This window comes from Periophthalmus magnuspinnatus, chromosome 22 (genome assembly GCF_009829125.3).
Source record: "Periophthalmus magnuspinnatus isolate fPerMag1 chromosome 22, fPerMag1.2.pri, whole genome shotgun sequence".
NCBI classification, from domain to species: Eukaryota; Metazoa; Chordata; class Actinopteri; order Gobiiformes; family Gobiidae; genus Periophthalmus; species Periophthalmus magnuspinnatus.
This window is the reverse complement of record NC_047147.1, coordinates 16,227,465-16,247,914: the sequence shown is the minus strand read 5'-3', so window position 1 is coordinate 16,247,914 and position 20,450 is coordinate 16,227,465. Positions and strand designations below refer to the sequence as shown.

The following is a 20,450-nucleotide window of genomic DNA, read 5'->3' as shown; positions in this document are numbered from 1 at the left end:
AATTAAAGGGTAATATAGAAAGAAATGGCAAAACTAAGTATCACAAATTAAACAAAGACTTATTTAATAACAAGAGTGAATACTGTCACCCCTGTAGGACTGCAAGTATCATAGTGTAATCAAGAGGACTTACTACTAAACTCATACTTGATTATAGTATAGGGACCATAGTAAAGTACAGGGTTAGTCTCGGCTGAGAGGATTTTTGCATCCTTTTCTAATTGTGACCATATTGATTTGAACTGTGGTAAATCTGGCAGCTCCATGACCCATTCACTTTCTTCAAACTGATCTGCAGAAACGTGCCCTGATATCTTGATTTTCTTCTGTGCATTAAACCACTCTTTAATTTTGAGACAAGATTAACCAAGAACCAAGTATTTGTTCTTCTGTCACTTACCGTCATCACTGTGTTTCCTGAACAGCTCCTGCTTACTGCTGTGTGCCACCACCTCCTCTGGAACATTGTCCAAGTCACTCAGCTGCACACACATAGAGAGCTTTGTTACATAACTTTATCCTAAACACGACATTATCTTAATCACATTGGCTGGCCTTTCTTCGCTGAACAAATGTGCTGCTTGAGACGCACATTTGTAAACTATTACCATAACCCCTGATGGGCTTGTTTGTAAAAGACTCCACGCATACGCCCATTCACTAACAGCTGCACAGGACAGTCCAAGTGGCCCCAGTCCTCTCATGACTCTGCCCAGATGGCATAAACAGCCCAATCTAATCTAACATAATTAGTGCCTTATATAATGTCCACTCATTCTAGAGAAGTATGTGTTCCTACCATCACTGTGCACTATCTTGGAGCACTATGCCTTTATTGGTAGTGTATACGACTTCTCTGTGGTTTTATCTCTCCAGACAATCCACAGTATGACAGATTAGTCTGATAAGTCTTTCACTTAGCTCTGATCTGCTCATTTATTTTAAGACTCTTTGTAATGTGAAGATGGTGAAGTGGGTCCAGGTCATTTTCTCAAGTAAGTCTATGGCCTTAAGTCCTATGTTTTTACTTTCAAGTCCTCTCAAGTCAATTTACACAGTATAGCTTGTTTTTTTGCTCGTAAACGGTTGAACTTGAAAATAAAGCCCTGATCACACATAAAGTAAAAAATTAAGCATCAAGCGTCTCAAACTGTGGTCCCTGTTTAGTCCTCCATAGGGTTAATCATAATTTTGTCATTTTAAACCTGAATTATTTTAACTTTAGACCATGTTTAAACTTACATTAGGCCTCATCAATTCTGTGTTTGGTGATTTGGTGGTCCTCAGAAAGCCTATTTATCTGGTGATACTTGGTGTGATACATTTTGAGAAATACTTTCATCAAAATGGTGATTCAGGTGAGTCTGACTAGAACAAAAGACACATCTTACAACTCCACACATTTGGGAGATGCACATTCTTTGCTGCAAAATTAGATTATCCCTCAATCTAGTGCGTAAATCAGAGACCCAGTTCAGAAATTAAACAGCTATTTTTTCCTACATCATATTCTTGCAGGTCGTGCTCATAGATGTGTTTATGCATATCTAAGCTCGTAGTTGGTACCGAGTTGTGGTGAGGTGTCTCCGAGCCGCTCGCCCTCTTGGCCTTCTGCGCCAAAGAAGTACCGAACCTCAGCGCCTCGTACACCGGGTCCACCTTATTCCCACAGGCTTCACCACGAGACCAGGGAGAGACCAGAAACAGGATTTAAACCAGGTCTACACTGCACACAAGTCAAACTCTACCGAAAGATTCATATTCTTGAACCAACTTGTTTTAATCTCTGAAGTATCAAAGTGGCATTTCACATAAAAAATAAATAAATACAAAATGAGCAGGTGTGTTTACCGATGGGCATGACTTCCTTGATGCACCCGTACTGTTCTTGGATGAGCAGTGGAGAGCTGTAGTACCTCCTGAATCCTTTTGGCTGAGACAGAAGAAGCACCGCACTTTAGAAACATTCAACAGTGACTCACCCTCATTACTGACACATCACACACACACACACACACGAGTTACATGGGTCATCTGTTAAAATAGACACATTTTAAAGTTGGATGGCGTTTGCCTTTAGAATACACACTACATCAATACTTTATGATGATGTGAGTCTGGCCACCGGTGAATGGGCATGATTGACAGGTGGATTAGCCAATCAGGGACACGCATGGTCTGTCCGTATCATACATAATAAAGGAAAAAAACATATCACATGGGGGCTGAGGTGAAACAAATATGATTCTATTTGTAAATCACGGGTGACCAATGAGCTCCTACCTTTCACATGTGTCACTGAAAAAATACAAATCCAACTGCACGATAACGTTTGAGCGGGTTTGAGAGGCAGCGGAGGACGTGGGAACCAGACTGATATCAATCTGTGTAAAAATGCAGAGAGATATTTGGGATTTGCCAGGCAAGGACTGCGGAACATTTTTTGGTGGAGGGTCTATCATGTGCTTATATCTATGGAAGTATTATTTTTTCTCCTAGAATGTTCCACAGTATGGTATTAGAGACAAACAAGGGGCACCACCAGGCCAAGTTACAGGTCAGATCTGTTGAAAGGTGAGCCCACAGGAAGAACAGTATTTTTTCACTTTTGCACAGTTAAAACATGAAATGCTAGATGGACCCCAGGCAAAGCAATACCATCTCCATGGAGACAAGGATGTAGCGTACCCTGTGTAAAGTTGCACAATGCATCTTTTACTTAAAATATTACAATGTCAAAATCACAATAAGTAATAAACTGCAAATTAACACACCAATTCAAAATGCCAAAGAAAAAAAGTGAAGATAAAATTTGTAAGAATATAAACAAATATAAAGTTGGTGTTTTATTGTTTTAATATTCTTTGCCTATGTGTCATATTATCTGTATATATATATATATTTTTTACTTTTGTGTGAGGCACTTTGGGCAGCTTAAGTTGTATTTAAATGTGTTGTATAAATAAAATTGAATTAAATGAATCATACTTAACAATTCAACAGTGACTTTACTTCTCACGCAAAGCACAGTTATGGAATAATTTACGAGACTATACGGTACTTCTGTCAGTGCATTTTACAATCTGTCCCCATACACTAGTGAAGAATCAGAGCGCTCTTGTGGCTGGGAGACAAACATGGGACTTTACCATTATCACACATGGCCATACAGTACATGCATCACTGGAACATGCTGTGGTAGGGCGTTTTTTATAGAGAAATCACAAAAGCTATAGCCAAGTAGCAATCATCAGTTTGACTCATGATCCCGCTTAAAGGAGGACTCAGGATTTAACAGCGCCCTCTGACACACTGTAACTTATAGATTTTGTGGAGCCCAGTCCTTGTCTGTGCCCTGGGAGTGGAAAATGAGGTCGAGAGGTCGAGCATAAAAAGGACGTTTCCCCAGTGGACCACAGCTCCAAATCAGACGGATCCTAAAGTTGGACATGGATCATGGTCGGGCTTGTTTTTGTTGGCTTAGGGAGCTACAGCAAAGAGATTATTAAGTTACGTCATACAGTGTTTATGCTTTAGGAGAACAGTGACTTCTGCCTCATCAGCTGCTTTTCATTTGCCATTTTTTCAGTCACCAGTTGTTTGGAAGAGTAAGGATCAATATGTGCAAAATAACTTCACACATTATTGCAGTTCATATGGAGTTTACACAATTTAGCATGTGTGAATGCTAAAGTATGAAAGTATAATTGAATCACAAAGTTTTTACTTTTACTTCACCACATTTGAGAGTGGTATCTGTACTTTTTACTCCACTACATTTTTGAACTGTAAGTAAGTAAAAAGTACTATGATTTGAGGGGTTATTTTTACCGTCTTTGTAGTAACATCCTGACTAAAGTTTTCAAGTTCTGCTTAGGTTTGAGCAAACAAAAATTTATTCAAAATTCTTAAGAAAAATGAAGAAATAGATTTGCATTGCAACTGTTGAACAACATATGTATAATTTTAGTCAATATCACTAAATTTAATGCTTTAACTAATTAACAGCACTTTTACTTTTTACTCTTTAAGTATATGGGTACTTAAATACTTTTTTTCATGTGATACTTTTACTTGAGTAACTTTTTACCTTGAGTACTTCATCCACTACTTGACTTCTGTTATATAGGAAAGAAAAGCACAAACTGGCCCTACATGTTGATACATATGTGCAGTGCAGCCAGCTGGGGGTGAGGTGCATGCTGGGAGCTGGCTGTTGTTTGCCAGGTGAGGCAGACATACGCTCTCTTAACCTTTTTATTAATGAGTTCACTCCAGTTAAAGTGACGCCTCCCTGTTTGAGCTCAAGGGATGCTTATTTTAGTGTCAAATAAATACTTAATAAGGACTCACCACTGTCTTAGGTAATGTAAACAAACACTCACCAGGCTATGTGGCGCACACTGTATAATACTGTAGCAGACAGACCTTTGTTTTGAAAAGAGGCACTTAATATTAATCCAGCTGATCTCATATAGTCGGCTGACAAAACCTCAGAAAAAAAGCGTAATCTCAGAATATAATGGAGTATTGATTAGACAGAGCGAAGGCAGGAGACAGCAGACTGACAGATGTGCACTGGCTTCAGTTTGACACAATATTACTCATTACACATGCCACATCCCAGTACAACAGTGTCTTTTATTATTTCATCCCCAAATATTAATTGGTTTTTAAATTCATGTAAGGAAACAAATGTGTACGGCCAGTACATTAAAATACATGATGCTAAAAGATGTTTTTACACATTCTATTGCAGTGAAAAGACAGAAGCATTACATAAAGGGAGATATATATGTCATTGATTGCAAAAAATACTGTTGTGCACAACTTCATGTATGTGTGTATTCTGGTGCATGAATGGGCAGGTATTACTCACATTGTGGAGACTGAAATCTGTATACATGCATCTCTAATGGTTATAAAAATCAGGTCCTGATGAGGTAAATTATACACTATTAGATCCAGTGGTGGAAGGTAATGAGACAAAAGCAGTAAAATACTGTACTTAAAGTAGATTTTTAGGTATCTTTATTTTACTTAAGTACATTTTACAGTGGATACTTTTTATTTTTTACTTCATTTGAGAGCAGTATAGGCACTTTCTACACCACTACATTTTTAACTGGACTGAAAAGGAAAAAGTACTTTTCATATAATTTGAGGGGTTATTTTTAACATGGGTAATTTACTGACTAAAGTTTTCAAGTTCAAGCTTCAGCTTTGAGCAAATAAAAATAAATACACAAAATTCATAAGAAAAATTAAGAAATTCATTTGCAGTTACTGTGACCAAAATATGTATTATTTTTAATCAATATCACTACATTTACACATTTTTAAACAGCTACGTTAATACTTTTACTTCAGTAAATTTTTCATGTGATACTTTTACTTGAGTAACTTTTTACCTCTGTATCTGTACTTTTACTTAAGTAACAAAATTTTGTACTTCATCCACTACTGATCAGATCAATAATGCAGTTTAGAGTCAAATTAAGGTTAAGGTTAGAGTGTAGGTTAAGGTGAGACTAGTAGTAATTAAAGCCGCAAGCGGCGATGATGGCCCTCGCCCCCCGCGCGACCGCCCCCCCACGCGACCGCCCGGGGCCGGCCACCGTCCCCACGCACCATTTTTCCGTCCTGGCCACCCCACGGCCGCAATCCGCCCCCCTTCACACAGTTTCTATATAAATATGTGTGACCCACACATTATAATGGAGGTCCACGCCGTTGAACCGGCAACCTCGTGCACAATACAGGTATAGTGTAATGGACTTGTTTGCCTCTTTTGAGGTCCACAATGATCTCACCAACTTTCATGCCAATCGGACAAAGTTGTGTTTTTTACCAATACTGTAGGGGGCGCTATGGAGGTCACTGGCCACATGTTTATTATGGTTCTCTATTCACAGTTTTAATCCACATCAGTGATTAGAGCTTTTTAGGCTGATCCATGTGTCTGTGAGAAGGAATCAAATATGCAGGAAAGCAGTCATATTTTGACAGTGTGGTGTGCATAAACCAGAAAGAATATCCCCAAAACGTGGATGATTATTGACAATAATCATGTGTACATGCTGTATGTGGAGTTTGAGGAAATTTGGATGAAAAACCTAGGACTAGATAGGTTTCATTTGCACTTAAGGAAAAGTCGTGTAGGAATTTAAATCCAATGACGAAGTCATATTTTGAGGGCATCCTACTCATGAACCATAAAGAATATCCCCAAAATGTGGATGATTATTGACAATCGACATATGTACATACTGTATGTGGAGTTCGATGTAATTCGGATGAAAAACCTAAGAGTAGATATGATTCATAGACATGCAAGTCAAAGTGCCAAGTGCCAATTTCTTTTCAATTCATTGCGCCCCTGGTGGCCAACAGTGGAAAATAACCCATGGCCATAATGTAATTTTTTGTTTCTTCTGATGCCACTGATTTATTCCCTGAATTTCGAAGGAATCCGATAATGTTGGCGATTCACCCCTATGGTAGGGGGCGCTATAGTGTTAATTTTGATTAAAATGAATATTGCATTCCATTCATGCCCCAATCTCACATATGTGATGTGAATGTGAGCTCTGTAGGGCAATGCCTGTGGTCGTGAGAAGACCCATTCTGAAAACCCATGTGTCTGGATGTGGCATGTGAAATCTGAGCTCATTTGGATCAAAAACCTGAGACTAGTAGCGTTTTGAAAACACGCTGCGAATGAAGCGGCGAATTTTTGATCCAAAATGGCCGACTTCCTGTCTGTCATAGAGCAGTGCTTCAATTCATATTTATGCTTATCCCCCCATTCTCTATCACTGTTCTGATTTTTGTGTGTGTTTTCCAAAATAAACTAGACTCCTCTCCCATAGGGGTGAAATTTTAGGTGGCGCCGTCGAGTCAGGGGGCATGGGACATTTTGCCGACACCAATTTTATTACATTTATCGCAGAGCGGGTTGATTCTATTCTGTGTAGACCAATGCATGTGCGTGTCAGAAATTTTTTTATGATTTTTTTTTTAGTATTTGCGCCCCTGGTGGCCAACCGTGGAAAATTACTCATGGCCATAATGTAATTTTTTGTTTCTTCTGATGCCACTGATTTATTCCCCGATATTGGCGTTTCACCCCTATGATAGGGGGCGCTATAGTGTTCATTTTGATTAAAATTAATATTGCATTCCATTCATGCCCCAATCACACATATGTGATGTGAATGTGAGCTCTGTAGGGCAATGCCTGTGGTAGTGAGAGGACATCGAAAAAAACAGGAAACGAAGGCATATTTCGGTGGCGGCGTACGGGCGAACCGTGTGGAATTCGGAGAAAACGTGGATAACTTTTGAAAACCCATGTGTCTGGATGTGGCATGTGAAATCTGAGCTCATTTGGACCAAAAACCTGAGACTAGTAGCGTTTTGAAAACACGCAGCGAAAAATTTGGCGAATTTTTGATCCAAAATGGCCGACTTCCTGTCTGTCATAGAGCAGTGCTTCAATTCATTTTTATGCTTGTCCCCCCATTCTCTATCACTGTTCTGATTTTTGTGTGTGTTTTCCAAATTAAACCAGGCTCCTCTCCCATGGGGTGAATTTTTAGGTGGCGCCCTCGAGTCAGGGGGCATGGGACATTTTCCCGACACCAATTTTATGAAATTTTTTGCCGAGCCGGTCGATTCTATACCCCCATGTGAGACTTTTTGTGACTGTTCAGGGGGTGAAAAATGCGATTGTTTTGGCGGAAAAACGAAGAACAATGTTAATATGCAGTGTGGCCCTGAGCTGTGTGGCCCTGACTCTATATGAGAGGGGTCTGTGGCTTTGCACCGGCAACCGTGTACATAATACAGGTATGGTGTAATGGACTTTTTTGACCCTTTTAATGCCCACAATTATCTCCCCAAGTTTCATGCCAATTGGACAAATTTGTGTATTTTACCAATACTGTAGGGGGCGCTATAGTGTTCATTTTGATTAAAATTAATATTGCATTCCATTCATGCCCCAATCTCGCATATGTGATGTGAATGTGAGCTCTGTAGGGCAATGCCTGTGGTCGTGAGAGGACATCGAAAAAACAGGAAACGAAGGCGTATTTCGGTGGCGGCGTACGGGCGAACCGTGTGGAATTTGGAGAAAACGTGGATAACTTCTCAAAACCCATGTGTCTGGATGTGGCATGTGAAATCTGAGCTCATTTGGACCAAAAACCTGAGACTAGTAGCGTTTTGAAAACACGCAGCGAAAAATTTGGCGAATTTTCGATTCAATATAGCCGACTTCCTGTCTGTCATAGAGCAGTGCTTCAATTCATATTTATGCTTGTCCCCCCATTCTCTATCACTGTTCTGATTTTTGTGTGTGTTTTTCAAAATAAACCAGGCTCCTCTCCCATAGGGGTGAAATTTTAGGTGGCGCCGTCGAGTCAGGGGGCATGGGACATTTTGCCGACACCAATTTTATTAAATTTTTCGCAGAGCCGGTCGATTCTATACCCCCATGTGAGACTTTTCGTGAATGTTCAGGGGGTGAAAAATGCGATTGTTTTGGCAGAAAAACGAAGAACAATGTTAATATGCAGTGTGGCCCTGGGCTGTGTGGCCCTGACTCTATATGAGAGGGGTCTGTGGCTTTGCACCGGCAAGCATGTACATAATACAGATATGGTGTAATTGACTTTTTTGACCCTTTTAATGCCCCCAATTATCTCCCCAAGTTTCATGCCAATCGGACAAAGTTGTGTATTTTACCAATACTGTAGGGGGCGCTATAGTGTTCATTTACATAACAATTAATAGTGCATTCTATTAATACCCTGATATCACATGTGTGATGAGAATTTCAGCTGTCTATAACCATGTATGTGCGTATAAGAAATTTTTTAATTTTTTCTTTTTTTTGTATTTGCGCCACTGGTGGCCAACCGTGGAAAATGGCTCATGGCCATAATGTAATTTTTTGTTTCTTCTGATGTCACTGATTTATTCCCCGAATTTCGTAGGAATCCGATAATGTTGGCGTTTCACCCCTATGGTAGGGGGCGCTATAGTGTTCATTTTTATTACAATTAATAATCCATTTTATTAATACCCTCATATCACACGTGTGATGTGAATTTGAGCTGTGTAGACCAATGCATGTGCGTGTCAGGCATTTTTCAATGATTTTTTTTGGAGTCTTTGCGCCCCTGGTGGCCAAGTGTGAAAAATGACCTATGCCCGTAATATTATTTTTTGGTCCACGTCATGCCCCCAATTTATTTCCCGAATTTCGTAGGAATCCGATAATGTTTGCGTTTCACCCCTATGGTAGGGGGCGCTATAGTGTTCATTTTGATTAAAATTAATATTGCATTCCACTCATGCCACAATCTCGCATATGTGATGTGAATGTGAGCTCTGTAGGGCAATGCCTGTGGTCGTGAGAGGACATCGAAAAAACAGGAAACGAAGGCATATTTCGGTGGCGGCGTACGGGCGAACCATGTGGAATTTGGAGAAAACGTGGATAACTTTTGAAAACCCATGTGTCTGGATGTGGCATGTGAAATCTGAGCTCATTTGGACCAAAAACCTGAGACTAGTAGCGTTTTGAAAACACGCTGCGAAAAATTTGGCGAATTTTCGATTCAATATAGCCGACTTCCTGTTCGTCCTAGGGCCACACTATGATTGGCTTTTTTGCTTGACTCCATGAGCTCTATCACTGGTGTGAATTTCGTCAAGCTAAGGCGAAAAATGCATGTCGGCTCCCAATTCATTTTAAAATTTTGAATTTTCTAGGTGGCGCTGTCGAGCCAGTGTGTGTGGGTCATTTTCGTGATGCATATTTTCTTGAATTTTTTGCCAAGCCGGTCGATTTGATACCCCCATGTGAGACTTTTCGTTGACGTTCAGGGGGTGAAAATTGCGATCCCAGGGGGAGAAAAAAAATAATTAAAGCCGCAAGCGGCGATGATGGCCCTCGCCCCCCGCGCGACCGCCCGGGGCCGGCCACCGCCCCCACGCACCATTTTCCCCGCCTGGCCACCCCACGGCTGCAATCCGCCCCCCTTCACACAGTTTCTATATAAATATGTGTGACCAACACATTATAATGGAGGTCCACGGCGTTGAACCGGCAACCTCGTGCACAATACAGGTATGGTGTAATGGACTTTTTTGCCTCTTTTGAGGTCCACAATGATATCACCAACTTTCATGCCAATCGGACAAAGTTGAGTTTTTTACCTGTACAGTAGGGGGCGCTATGGAGGTCACTGGCCACATGTTTATAATGGTTCTCTATTCACAGTTTTAATCCGCATCAGTGATTAGAATTTGAGCTTTTTAGTCTGATCCACGTATCTGTGAGAGGGAATCAAATATGCAGGAAAGCAGTCATATTTTGACAGTGTGCTGTGCATAAACCAGAAAGAATATCCCCAAAACGTGGATGATTATTGACAATAATCATGTGTACATGCTGTATGTGGAGTTTGAGGAAATTTGGATGAAAAACCTAGGACTACACAGTTTTCATTTGCACTTAAGGAAAAGTCGTGTAGGAATTTAAATCCAATGACGAAGTCATATTTTGAGGGCATCCTACTCATGAACCATAAAGAATATCCCCAAAACGTGGATGATTATTGACAATCGACATATGTACATGCTGCATGTGGAGTTTGATGTAATTCGGATGAAAAACCTAGGAGTAGATATGATTCATAGACATGCAAGTCAAAGTGCCAAGTGCCAATTTCTTTTCAATTCATTGCGCCCCTGGTGGCCAACAGTGGAAAATAACCCATGGCCATAATGTAATTTTTTGTTTCTTCTGAGACCATGAATTGATGCCCCAAATTTCATAGGAATTGGATAATGTTGGCATTTCATCTTTATGGTAGGGGGCGCTATAGTGTTCATTTTGATTAAAATTAATATTGCATTCCATTCAAGGCCCAATCTTGCATAAGTGATGTGAAAGTGAGCTCTGTAGGGCAATGCCTGTGGTCGTGAGAGGACATCGAAAAAACAGGAAACGAAGGCGTATTTCGGTGGCGGCGTACGGGCGAACCGTGTGGAATTTGGAGAAAACGTGGATAACTTCTGAAAACCCATGTGTCTGGATGTGGCATGTGAAATCTGAGCTCATTTGGACCAAAAACCTGAGACTAGTAGCATTTTGAAAACATGCAGCGAAAAATTTGGCGAATTTTCGATTCAATATAGCCGACTTCCTGTCTGTCATAGAGCAGTGCTTCAATTCATTTTTATGCTTGTCCCCCCATTCTCTATCACTGTTCTGATTTTTGTGTGTGTTTTCTAAAATAAACCAGGCTCCTCTCCCATAGGGGTGAATTTTTAGGTGGCGCCGTCGAGTCAGGGGGCATGGGACATTTTCCCGACACCAATTTTATGAAATTTTTTGCAGAGCCGGTCGATTCTATACCCCCATGTGAGACTTTTCGTGAATGTTCAGGGGGTGAAAAATGCGATTGTTTTGGCGGAAAAACGAAGAACAATGTTAATATGCAGTGTGGCCCTGAGCTGTGTGGCCCTGACTCTATATGAGAGGGGTCTGTGGCTTTGCACCGGCAACCACGTACATAATACAGGTATGGTGTAATGGACTTTTTTGACCCTTGTAATGCTCACAATTATCTCCCCAAGTTTCATGCCATTCGGACAAAGTTGTGTATTTTACCAATACTGTAGGGGGCGCTATAGTGTTCATTTAGATAACAATTAATAGTGCATTCTATTAATACCCTCACATCACACGTGTGATGAGAATTTCAGCTGTCTAGAACCATGTATGTGCGTGTAAGAAATTTTTTAATGATTTTTTTTTTGTATTTGCGCCCCTGGTGGCCAACCGTGGAAAATGACTCATGGCCATAATGTAATTTTTTGTGTCTTCTGATGCCACTGATTTATTCCCCGAATTTCATAGGAATCCGATAATATTGGCGTTTCACCCCCTATGATAGGGGGCGCTATAGTGTTCATTTTTATTACAATTAATAATCCATTTTATTAATATCCTCATATCACACGTGTGATGTGAATTTGAGCTGTGTAGACCAATGTATGTGCGTGTCAGACATTTTTAAATTATTTTATTTGGAGTCTTTGCGCCCCTGGTGGCCAAGTGTGAAAAATGACCTATGCCCCTAATATTATTTTTTGGTCCACGTCATGCCCCCAATTTATTCCCCGAATTTCGTAGGAATCCGATAATGTTTTCGTTTCACCCCTATGGTAGGGGGCGCTATAGTGTTCATTTTGATTAAAATTAATATTGCATTCCATTCATGCCCCAATCTCGCATATGTGATGTGAATGTGAGCTCTGTAGGGCAATGCCTGTGGTCGTGAGAGGACATCGAAAAAACAGGAAATGAAGGCGTATTTCGGTGGCAGCGTACGGGCGAACCGTGTGGAATTCGGAGAAAACGTGGATAACTTCTGAAAATCCATGTGTCTGGATGTGGCATGTGAAATCTGAGCTCATTTGGACCAAAAACCTGAGACTAGTAGCGTTTTGAAAACACGCTGCGAATGAAGCGGCGAATTTTTGATCCAAAATGGCCGACTTCCTGTCTGTCATAGAGCAGTGCTTCAATTCATATTTATGCTTGTCCCCCCATTCTCTATCACTGTTCTGATTTTTGTGTGTGTTTTCCAAAATAAACCAGGCTCCTCTCCCATAGGGGTGAAATTTTAGGTGGCGCCGTCGAGTCAGGGGGCATGGGACATTTTGGCGACACATATTTTATGAAATTTTTCGCAGAGCCGGTCGATTCTATACCCCCATGTGAGACTTTTCGTGAATGTTCAAGGGGTGAAAAATGCGATTGTTTTGGCGGAAAAACGAAGAACAATGTTAATATGCAGTGTGGCCCTGAGCTGTGTGGCCCTGACTCTATATGAGAGGGGTCTGTGGCTTTGCACCGGCAAGCATGTACATAATACAGGTATGGTGTAATGGACTTTTTTGACCCTTTTAATGCCCCCAATTATCTCCCCAAGTTTCATACCAATCGGACAAAGTTGTGTATTTTACCAATACTGTAGGGGGCGCTATAGTGTTCATTTAGATACTAATTAATAATGCATTCTGTTAATACCCTCATATCACACGTGTGATGTGAATTTGAGCTGTGTAGACCAATGCATGTGCGTGTCAGACATTTTTAAATGATTTTATTTGGAGTCTTTGCGCCCCTGGTGGCCAAGTGTGGAAAATGACTCATGGCCATAATGTAATTTTTTGTTTCTTCTGATGCCACTGATTTATTCCCCGAATTTCGTAGGAATCCGATAATATTGGCGTTTCACCCCTATGATAGGGGGCGCTATAGTGTTCATTTTTATTACAATTAATAATCCATTTTATTGATACCCTCACATCACACGTGTGATGTGAATTTGAGCTGTGTAGACCAATGCATGTGCGTGTCAGAAATTTTTTTATGATTTTTTTTTTTAGTATTTGCGCCCCTGGTGGCCAACCGTGGAAAATGAGTCATGGCCATAATGTAATTTTTTGTTTCTTGTGATGCCACTGATTTATTCCCCGAATTTCGTAGGAATCCAATAATGTTGGCGTTTCACCCCTATGGTAGGGGGCGCTATAGTGTTCATTTTTATTACAATTAATAATCCATTTTATTAATACCCTCACATCACACGTGTGATGTGAATTTGAGCTGTGTTGACCAATGCATGTGCGTGTCAGGAATTTTTAAATGATTTTTTTTGGAGTCTTTGCGCCCCTGGTGGCCAAGTGTGAAAAATGACCTATGCCCGTAATATTATTTTTTGGTCCACGTCATGCCCCCAATTTATTTCCCGAATTTCGTAGGAATCCGATAATGTTTGCGTTTCACCCCTATGGTAGGGGGCGCTATAGTGTTCATTTTGATTAAAATTAATATTGCATTCCACTCATGCCCCAATCACACATATGTGATGTGAATGTGAGCTCTGTAGGGCAATGCCTGTGGTCGTGAGAGGACATCGAAAAAACAGGAAACGAAGGCGTATTTCGGTGGCGGCGTACGGGCGAACCGTGTGGAATTTGGAGAAAACGTGGATAACTTTTGAAAACCCATGTGTCTGGATGTGGCATGTGAAAACTGAGCTCATTTGGACCAAAAACCTGAGACTAGTAGCGGTTTGAAAACACGCTGCGAAAAATTTGGCGAATTTTCGATTCAATATAGCCGACTTCCTGTCCGTCCTAGGGCCGCACTATGATTGGCTTTTTTGCTTGTCTCCATGAGCTCTATCACTGTTGTGAATTTCGTCAAGCTAGGGCGAAAAATGCGTGTCGGCTCCCAATTCATTTTAAAATTTTGAATTTTCTAGGTGGCGCTGTCGAGCCAGTGTGTGTGGGTCATTTTCGTGATGCATATTTTCTTGAATTTTTTGCCAAGCCGGTCGATTTGATACCCCCATGTGAGACTTTTCGTTGACGTTCAGGGGGTGAAAATTGCGATCCCAGGGGGGGAAAAAAAATAATAATAATAAGAAGAAGAAACCCAGGAAGAACAATGCCCCTCGCCATCACTTCGTGAGTGGCGAGGGCCAATAATAATAAGAAGAAGAAACCAAGGAAGAACAATGCCCCTCGCCATCACTTCGTGAGTGGCGAGGGCCAATTACAGTAAACCCAAGGATCAGTGTCCAGGAAATGTATGCAAGTCAATGTGATATCCCCCAAAAAACATGAAACCAACATGTGTGAGTTCATGTGAGGCCAGGGTGAATGGATTCATGTTTCCTTAAAGCTGCTGTACCTGATTTTTACTGTCTAAAAACCTGAAAAACAAAACTAGTTCATTTTAAACACTTTGCAGTTGCTAATGCGCATTTCCTGATTATTGGACAGTAAAATGTTTTCTAATTAGATGCAAACAGCACGCAGCAGACTTACATACTGCTTATATAATATATATGTACTAGGGTAAGACAAATTTTGCTTAAACACATGGAAATAAATCTGGTACAGAACCTAATTGCTTTGCCTGGAATCTTTCACAGTCAAAAGTCAATAAGTGATAGTCCAAGTAATGTGTTCCTGTATACTGTGGCTTGTGTGGACACTAATCGCTGTGGTCCTAATGGCCATACTCCACAGTTGTGAAGAACAGGTCAGGTCCTGCTGGAGAGTGCAGCACTGCATTCAGATTATCTAACCCACAGACAGTGATGATATAAGCGACACTGATGAGGAAGTGTGATTTCTGAATAAGCACATCGCACAGCCAGCTCCGCTCTGCCAGTTAGATGCCAGTGTGTCTGCAGCAAATATTCACTATTTTGCATCCTGAAAGATTGACATGTTTGCAGAGTCGAAGTTACAGAATCAAATAGAACCTGGAAGACAAGACACGCTTTTGTGCTCACTGTACCTACTCAAACAGGTCACATTATTTGACTTTGAACTATGGAGATTTAACTAAAAAATGCGAAAAAACATGAAAAACAGAACTAGTTCGTTTTAAATGATTTGCAAAGTCATTCCTCACTTGCATTTCGAGCATTGTAATTATTTCCTGTGGTGAGTTTATAAGCACTTTTCACAACTCTCACAGATCAGATCAGTGTTGCAGTGATGGTAAGGCTAACAACAACTAGCATGTCAACACGCACTTCCTCATTATCAGATATTATTATCAGATTATAAAGAAAGCAGGGGAATCAGCGTTTCAGTTTTATGCAGCTAAAACCTTGGACAGTCTTCCTGAAGATGTTATCAACCTCCACTGATTTACTATAGTGTAATCATGGAGAGCTCATGACCGCAAATAATCAACACAGAGTGCAGTGGACCATACTGACGCAGACATGTGTGTGACATGTTAGATTTCCTCTTGCCCTCACACAGCACTCACCAGTTTGCCCATACAGCGCTGTTGCCCCACTCCATTCTCACACTTGTGGTGGAGGCTCATCTTACAGGCTTTGCAGCGCAGGCCGTGCTTCGCTGTGTTTCCCGCCAAAAACACCACATGTTTGGCTGTGGTACCTGTGCACACATGAGACACAAAAGAGAAAAGACAGGGCTCAGTTTGGTCATAGTAGCAATGGGCTTAACTTTTATTTCTATAATGGACTTGACTTTATTTCCATAAAGTGTAATAACCCCTAATTACATTAGTCAAATATATAAAATATATTTCAGCCTGTATGGGGAAGTAACTATTTACACAGCAAAGCCTTAACATGTAAACTGTAAACTGCAAAATACAAACAAACAAAAAAACAACATGAAGAGAACTGTGGCCTATATTAACTTTACATGTGCTGTCACAGATCTGGTGGAGTAAATATTTCTTAAGTTATTATTTGAACAATACCATGGTCTAATGGGCCACAGAAAAATCTGCATATTAAAGCCACATGTCACTGTACACTGTACACAGTATCTCACACACTTACCACAGTACAATACACTATTGTGGGTAGCAGGTCTATTGGTTGGTAATGTAACAGGTCGATATTTGTACTTTTTAGAATATTGAGTATCATCTTTAAATCTCTTGCAAAGGGCCAATGCTCTGTTTGGGGCAACCAAACAGAGCATTAAAAATTTGTTTTTTTTCTAGCAAGGGACAAAGGATGAAAATTAGCACTGGCTATAATCCTGCATATTTACAGGTGTGGGATTCGTTCCCCATGCCTCTATTCTTAATATGCATTGTCCCTTCATTAAATTAAAAAAAAAAAAAACAACTCTCACTACACAGGCTCAGGCTGATTGATTTTTAAAAAGCAACTTGACAAAGCGATGGACAGCCATCAAATGTTACACAATCTAATGGTCATTGTGCATTAACAGGAGTGGACACAGAGAGTCAGTGCACTGCTCTTATCAGCCACAGTCTGTCAGCTGTGCCCCCCAGCCCCTCACTCCAATCAATAAGCACGTGCTCTGCTTCAGCACCAGCTCTGTCCACTGTGAATGTGTGAGTGAGAGAGTGTGAGTGAGTGAGTTTGTGTACGAGTGCATCTGTGTGTGTGTCTGTGCGTGTACGTGCGTTGGGGTGTGCATGTGTGTGTTCATGTGTGCATGTGTGCGTGTGGACATGCACAGGGCGCATTGATCTCCTCCAGGGGGCGGTGAGAGCTGGGAGGAGATACAATGATCAATGTTTCAACAAACAGACTGGGCTGTTCTAACTGCACTTTTATTTACATAGAACTGGCTTGACAAAGGAAACGTGCATTTCCTACTTTGTTCTTCTTCCTTTCTTCCAGTTACAGATCTCTACTCACAGAATACAGAATATCCACAATCACCGATGTCATTGATATTGGAGGGTTTCCTGAGATATTGTATGGTCTGATATTGAAAATTTGGCCAATATTTGGCGCTGATGTCTTTTAAGTTTAGCTGAACATATATTACACGTTAATAGAGTGTCATCATATGCTTAATAAATAGTTGACATAGTGTTAACAATAGTGTCTACACATAACAACATAATAAATCATATAGATACCATATAGACTGCAGAGCCTTTTTAAAACTATATATATTTGGCAAGTCCTTCAACTCTCTTGAAAACTCATTCCAGAGTTGAGTCGCTCTATATCAAACAGACTTCTTAAATTTTTTTTTTTAAAACACTTGCTGACTTTGTTCGGTTAAATAGTCTTTTATTGAAAACAGGGATCTGGTTGATAGTCCACAGCATTTTAATTTGGGGCTTGGTAAATCACAATTGATCAAATGAAAAGCAGCACTGAAATCCAATAAAATATCCACAACCAAACTGCCTCTGCCTAATTCCTGGTACCAGTTCTCCATCACATGGACGAGAGCTGTGGCTGTAGAATGACCCATTTTATAGGCCTGCTGAAATTTTGTGAGCAAATTATTGTCAACAAAGTACAGTATTTCTGATTTCTGGTCACCTACTATTGTCTCCAGTAGTATGCACATAGATCTAGTATTGACTCCAGTAGTATGCACATAGATCTACTATTGACTTCAGTAGTATGCACATAGATCTAGTATTGTCTCCAGTAGTATGCACATAGATCTACTATTGACTTCAGTAGTATGCACATAGATTTACTATTGACTCTGTTAATGGCACTATTTTTGTTTGTTGGAATTGGAATTATTTAAAAGATTTTCAGTGTGAGGGCAACACACCACACAATAAACATCATTGAATATGTGACACAGCGGCCGTGCCACAGAAGTGACAGCTAATTTCAGGAACATGCCGTCAATATTGTCTAAACTAGAGGACACATTACCACATAACAGATAATGCACTCAGAAGATTTTCTACTATTCAATGTTCCCTGTTGTCATCTTTTAAGAGAGTGGAAGAGGACAAGGAATCACCATTGCACATTTCTGATTTAAATTGAATATGAATTTATATTCCAGAAAAATACACATTGTTATTATTTTTACAAAAATTTTAAGTTCATTAGCAAACTTCACTATAACTTTGGTCTGTGCTATAGATTTTAAAAGTTTAATATACCGGTAAATATCCAGAGACATCGGTATAGGCAAAAAAAAATAAAATAAATAAATAAATAAAAATCGGACCATCCTTACTCACTCATTATACATATTGATTTCAAGTTCTAAACCAAAATAAATCAAAATGTATTTAATTTAACTGTTGCGCAATAACAACATAGGTAGACCAAATAATACAAATACTGATTATTCACACCAATTTACTGCAGTGTTTATCACGGATAAGTTATTTCCTACTTTGTTCTTTCTCCTTTCAACAATAACAGAACTCTACTGCGCCCTATTTCCACCACAGCAGCAGAGACACTGACCTCTTCAGGCTCTCCTTCTCTTTTGCACAATCAATCCTGTGCTACATTGACACAAACATTTCAGTCTACAATTACAGAAAAACAAGACGTGTTCACTTCCCTTAGAGTTTCCATTGACAGGAGAGGTGTATAGTGAGACGGAAAGAGAGATATGTGATCTGTAGTTGGAACACAGAGATAACAACAGCATCCGCGACAGGTGACAGTGCTGGAGTACGCAGCTCCTGATAAGATCATCTCAGAATGTCCATTTAATCATTCATCATTTAACTGTAAAATCTGCATGCAAGCTGAGGTTCAAAAGCAGCTCTGGATTTTCAACTTGATTTTTAAAAACAAATAAAACTGGCTTTCCATACTCCTTTCATAAACATCTGCAATACAGACTTTTAATCAGCTCTATTTATTTATTTATTTAACAAACTAGTCACATTTCCTTCAAAGTTTGAACTCATAACTTTCTCTCACAGAGGATTAAAAAGAACCAATATGATCATTAACAGTTAAAAATAATTAAATCTCAATCTCAGTTAACATTCACATAGCCCTAATGCACTCATATCTCAGAGTGAACTTGACCTTTGACCCTGAGAATAATTATACTCCAGCAAAGACCTGTGTGTTCCGGTCAGGCAAGTATCGGATTTAAGACAAACTACTTTGTTGTGAGGACTACATGTCATTTTAAACATTCCACGTGTACGTTACTGGGTTCCCAAAAAAACTACAGCAGAAAATGGGTGAGAGAGGGGAACTACCGACTATCACACTATCACTATTATTAACTAGCATTGTCAAAAGTATCAAAAACCAGATACTAATCAAAGCTAGCTACTGAGGGAGTACACAGATATAAGGCCACATGGGAATGTAAAAGAACGTACTAAGATTTAATGTGGAAAAAAATGTCTAAAGAAGGAATGCTTTTTATTATCTTCGTGGTATCGGAATCGAGTCTATTCCTCATATCGAAATCGAGTTTGAAATGTTAGTATCGAAAACACGGGACAGTCAAGTCGTCCCCTTTTACAGGACGCCGAGCAATCATCTAAACCCTACACAACTTCATTCAAATAGCGACGTGCTCTGTATTAAATCAGTCTCGGCCTCCATCATGCAGACATAATGAACAGCTTTGTAAGCACAGTAATGTAATTTTGCCTTATATATTATGGATTAGAGACTACATTTGCAGACATTTCTATAACAAATGAGCGCCATTAGAAACCTGTGGGTGTATAATATTTCCAGTGTGTCTGACAGTATTAGCATTTTTGATATTTACATGCTTTCCTTAGTGTGCGCACAGTATACGTGTTATTATTGTTGCATAATGGTGCTGGCAAAATGAGTCCTAAGTGACAAGGCATAGTAATGAATGACTATTATAATCATACTGTAAGAGGCTAGCATAGGTTAAAGCAGAGGATGGAAAAAGACAAGTAACCTATCAGTGGAAGTGAAAATCTAAGTTATAGGGAACAAAGATTAGCAAGTCCTACACAAAGATATATACGTTATACTGTATTCATTTACAAATGGTACCAGTGAATTCAACATTAAAAGGACAGGAATGGCAGTAGTATTAATTAAAAATCCAGCTTGTCTGTAACATAAGAACACATAAAATAGGGCTGT

General features: G+C 39.9%; 1 protein-coding gene across 2 annotated transcripts in view; it reads right to left on the bottom strand.

Moving 5' to 3' along the window:
* Positions 1–20,450, bottom strand: part of stac (SH3 and cysteine rich domain) — a 33,082-nt gene that overhangs the window by 7,769 nt on the left and 4,863 nt on the right. For both annotated transcript variants that reach the window (XM_033987954.2, XM_055230925.1), the window contains 4 exons: positions 15,887–16,020; positions 1,852–1,933; positions 1,567–1,673; positions 401–482 (listed from right to left, as the gene is read on the bottom strand). In XM_033987954.2, coding sequence (XP_033843845.1) covers positions 401–482; positions 1,567–1,673; positions 1,852–1,933; positions 15,887–16,020 — 405 coding nt within the window. The remainder of the gene's footprint in view (positions 1–400; positions 483–1,566; positions 1,674–1,851; positions 1,934–15,886; positions 16,021–20,450) is intronic.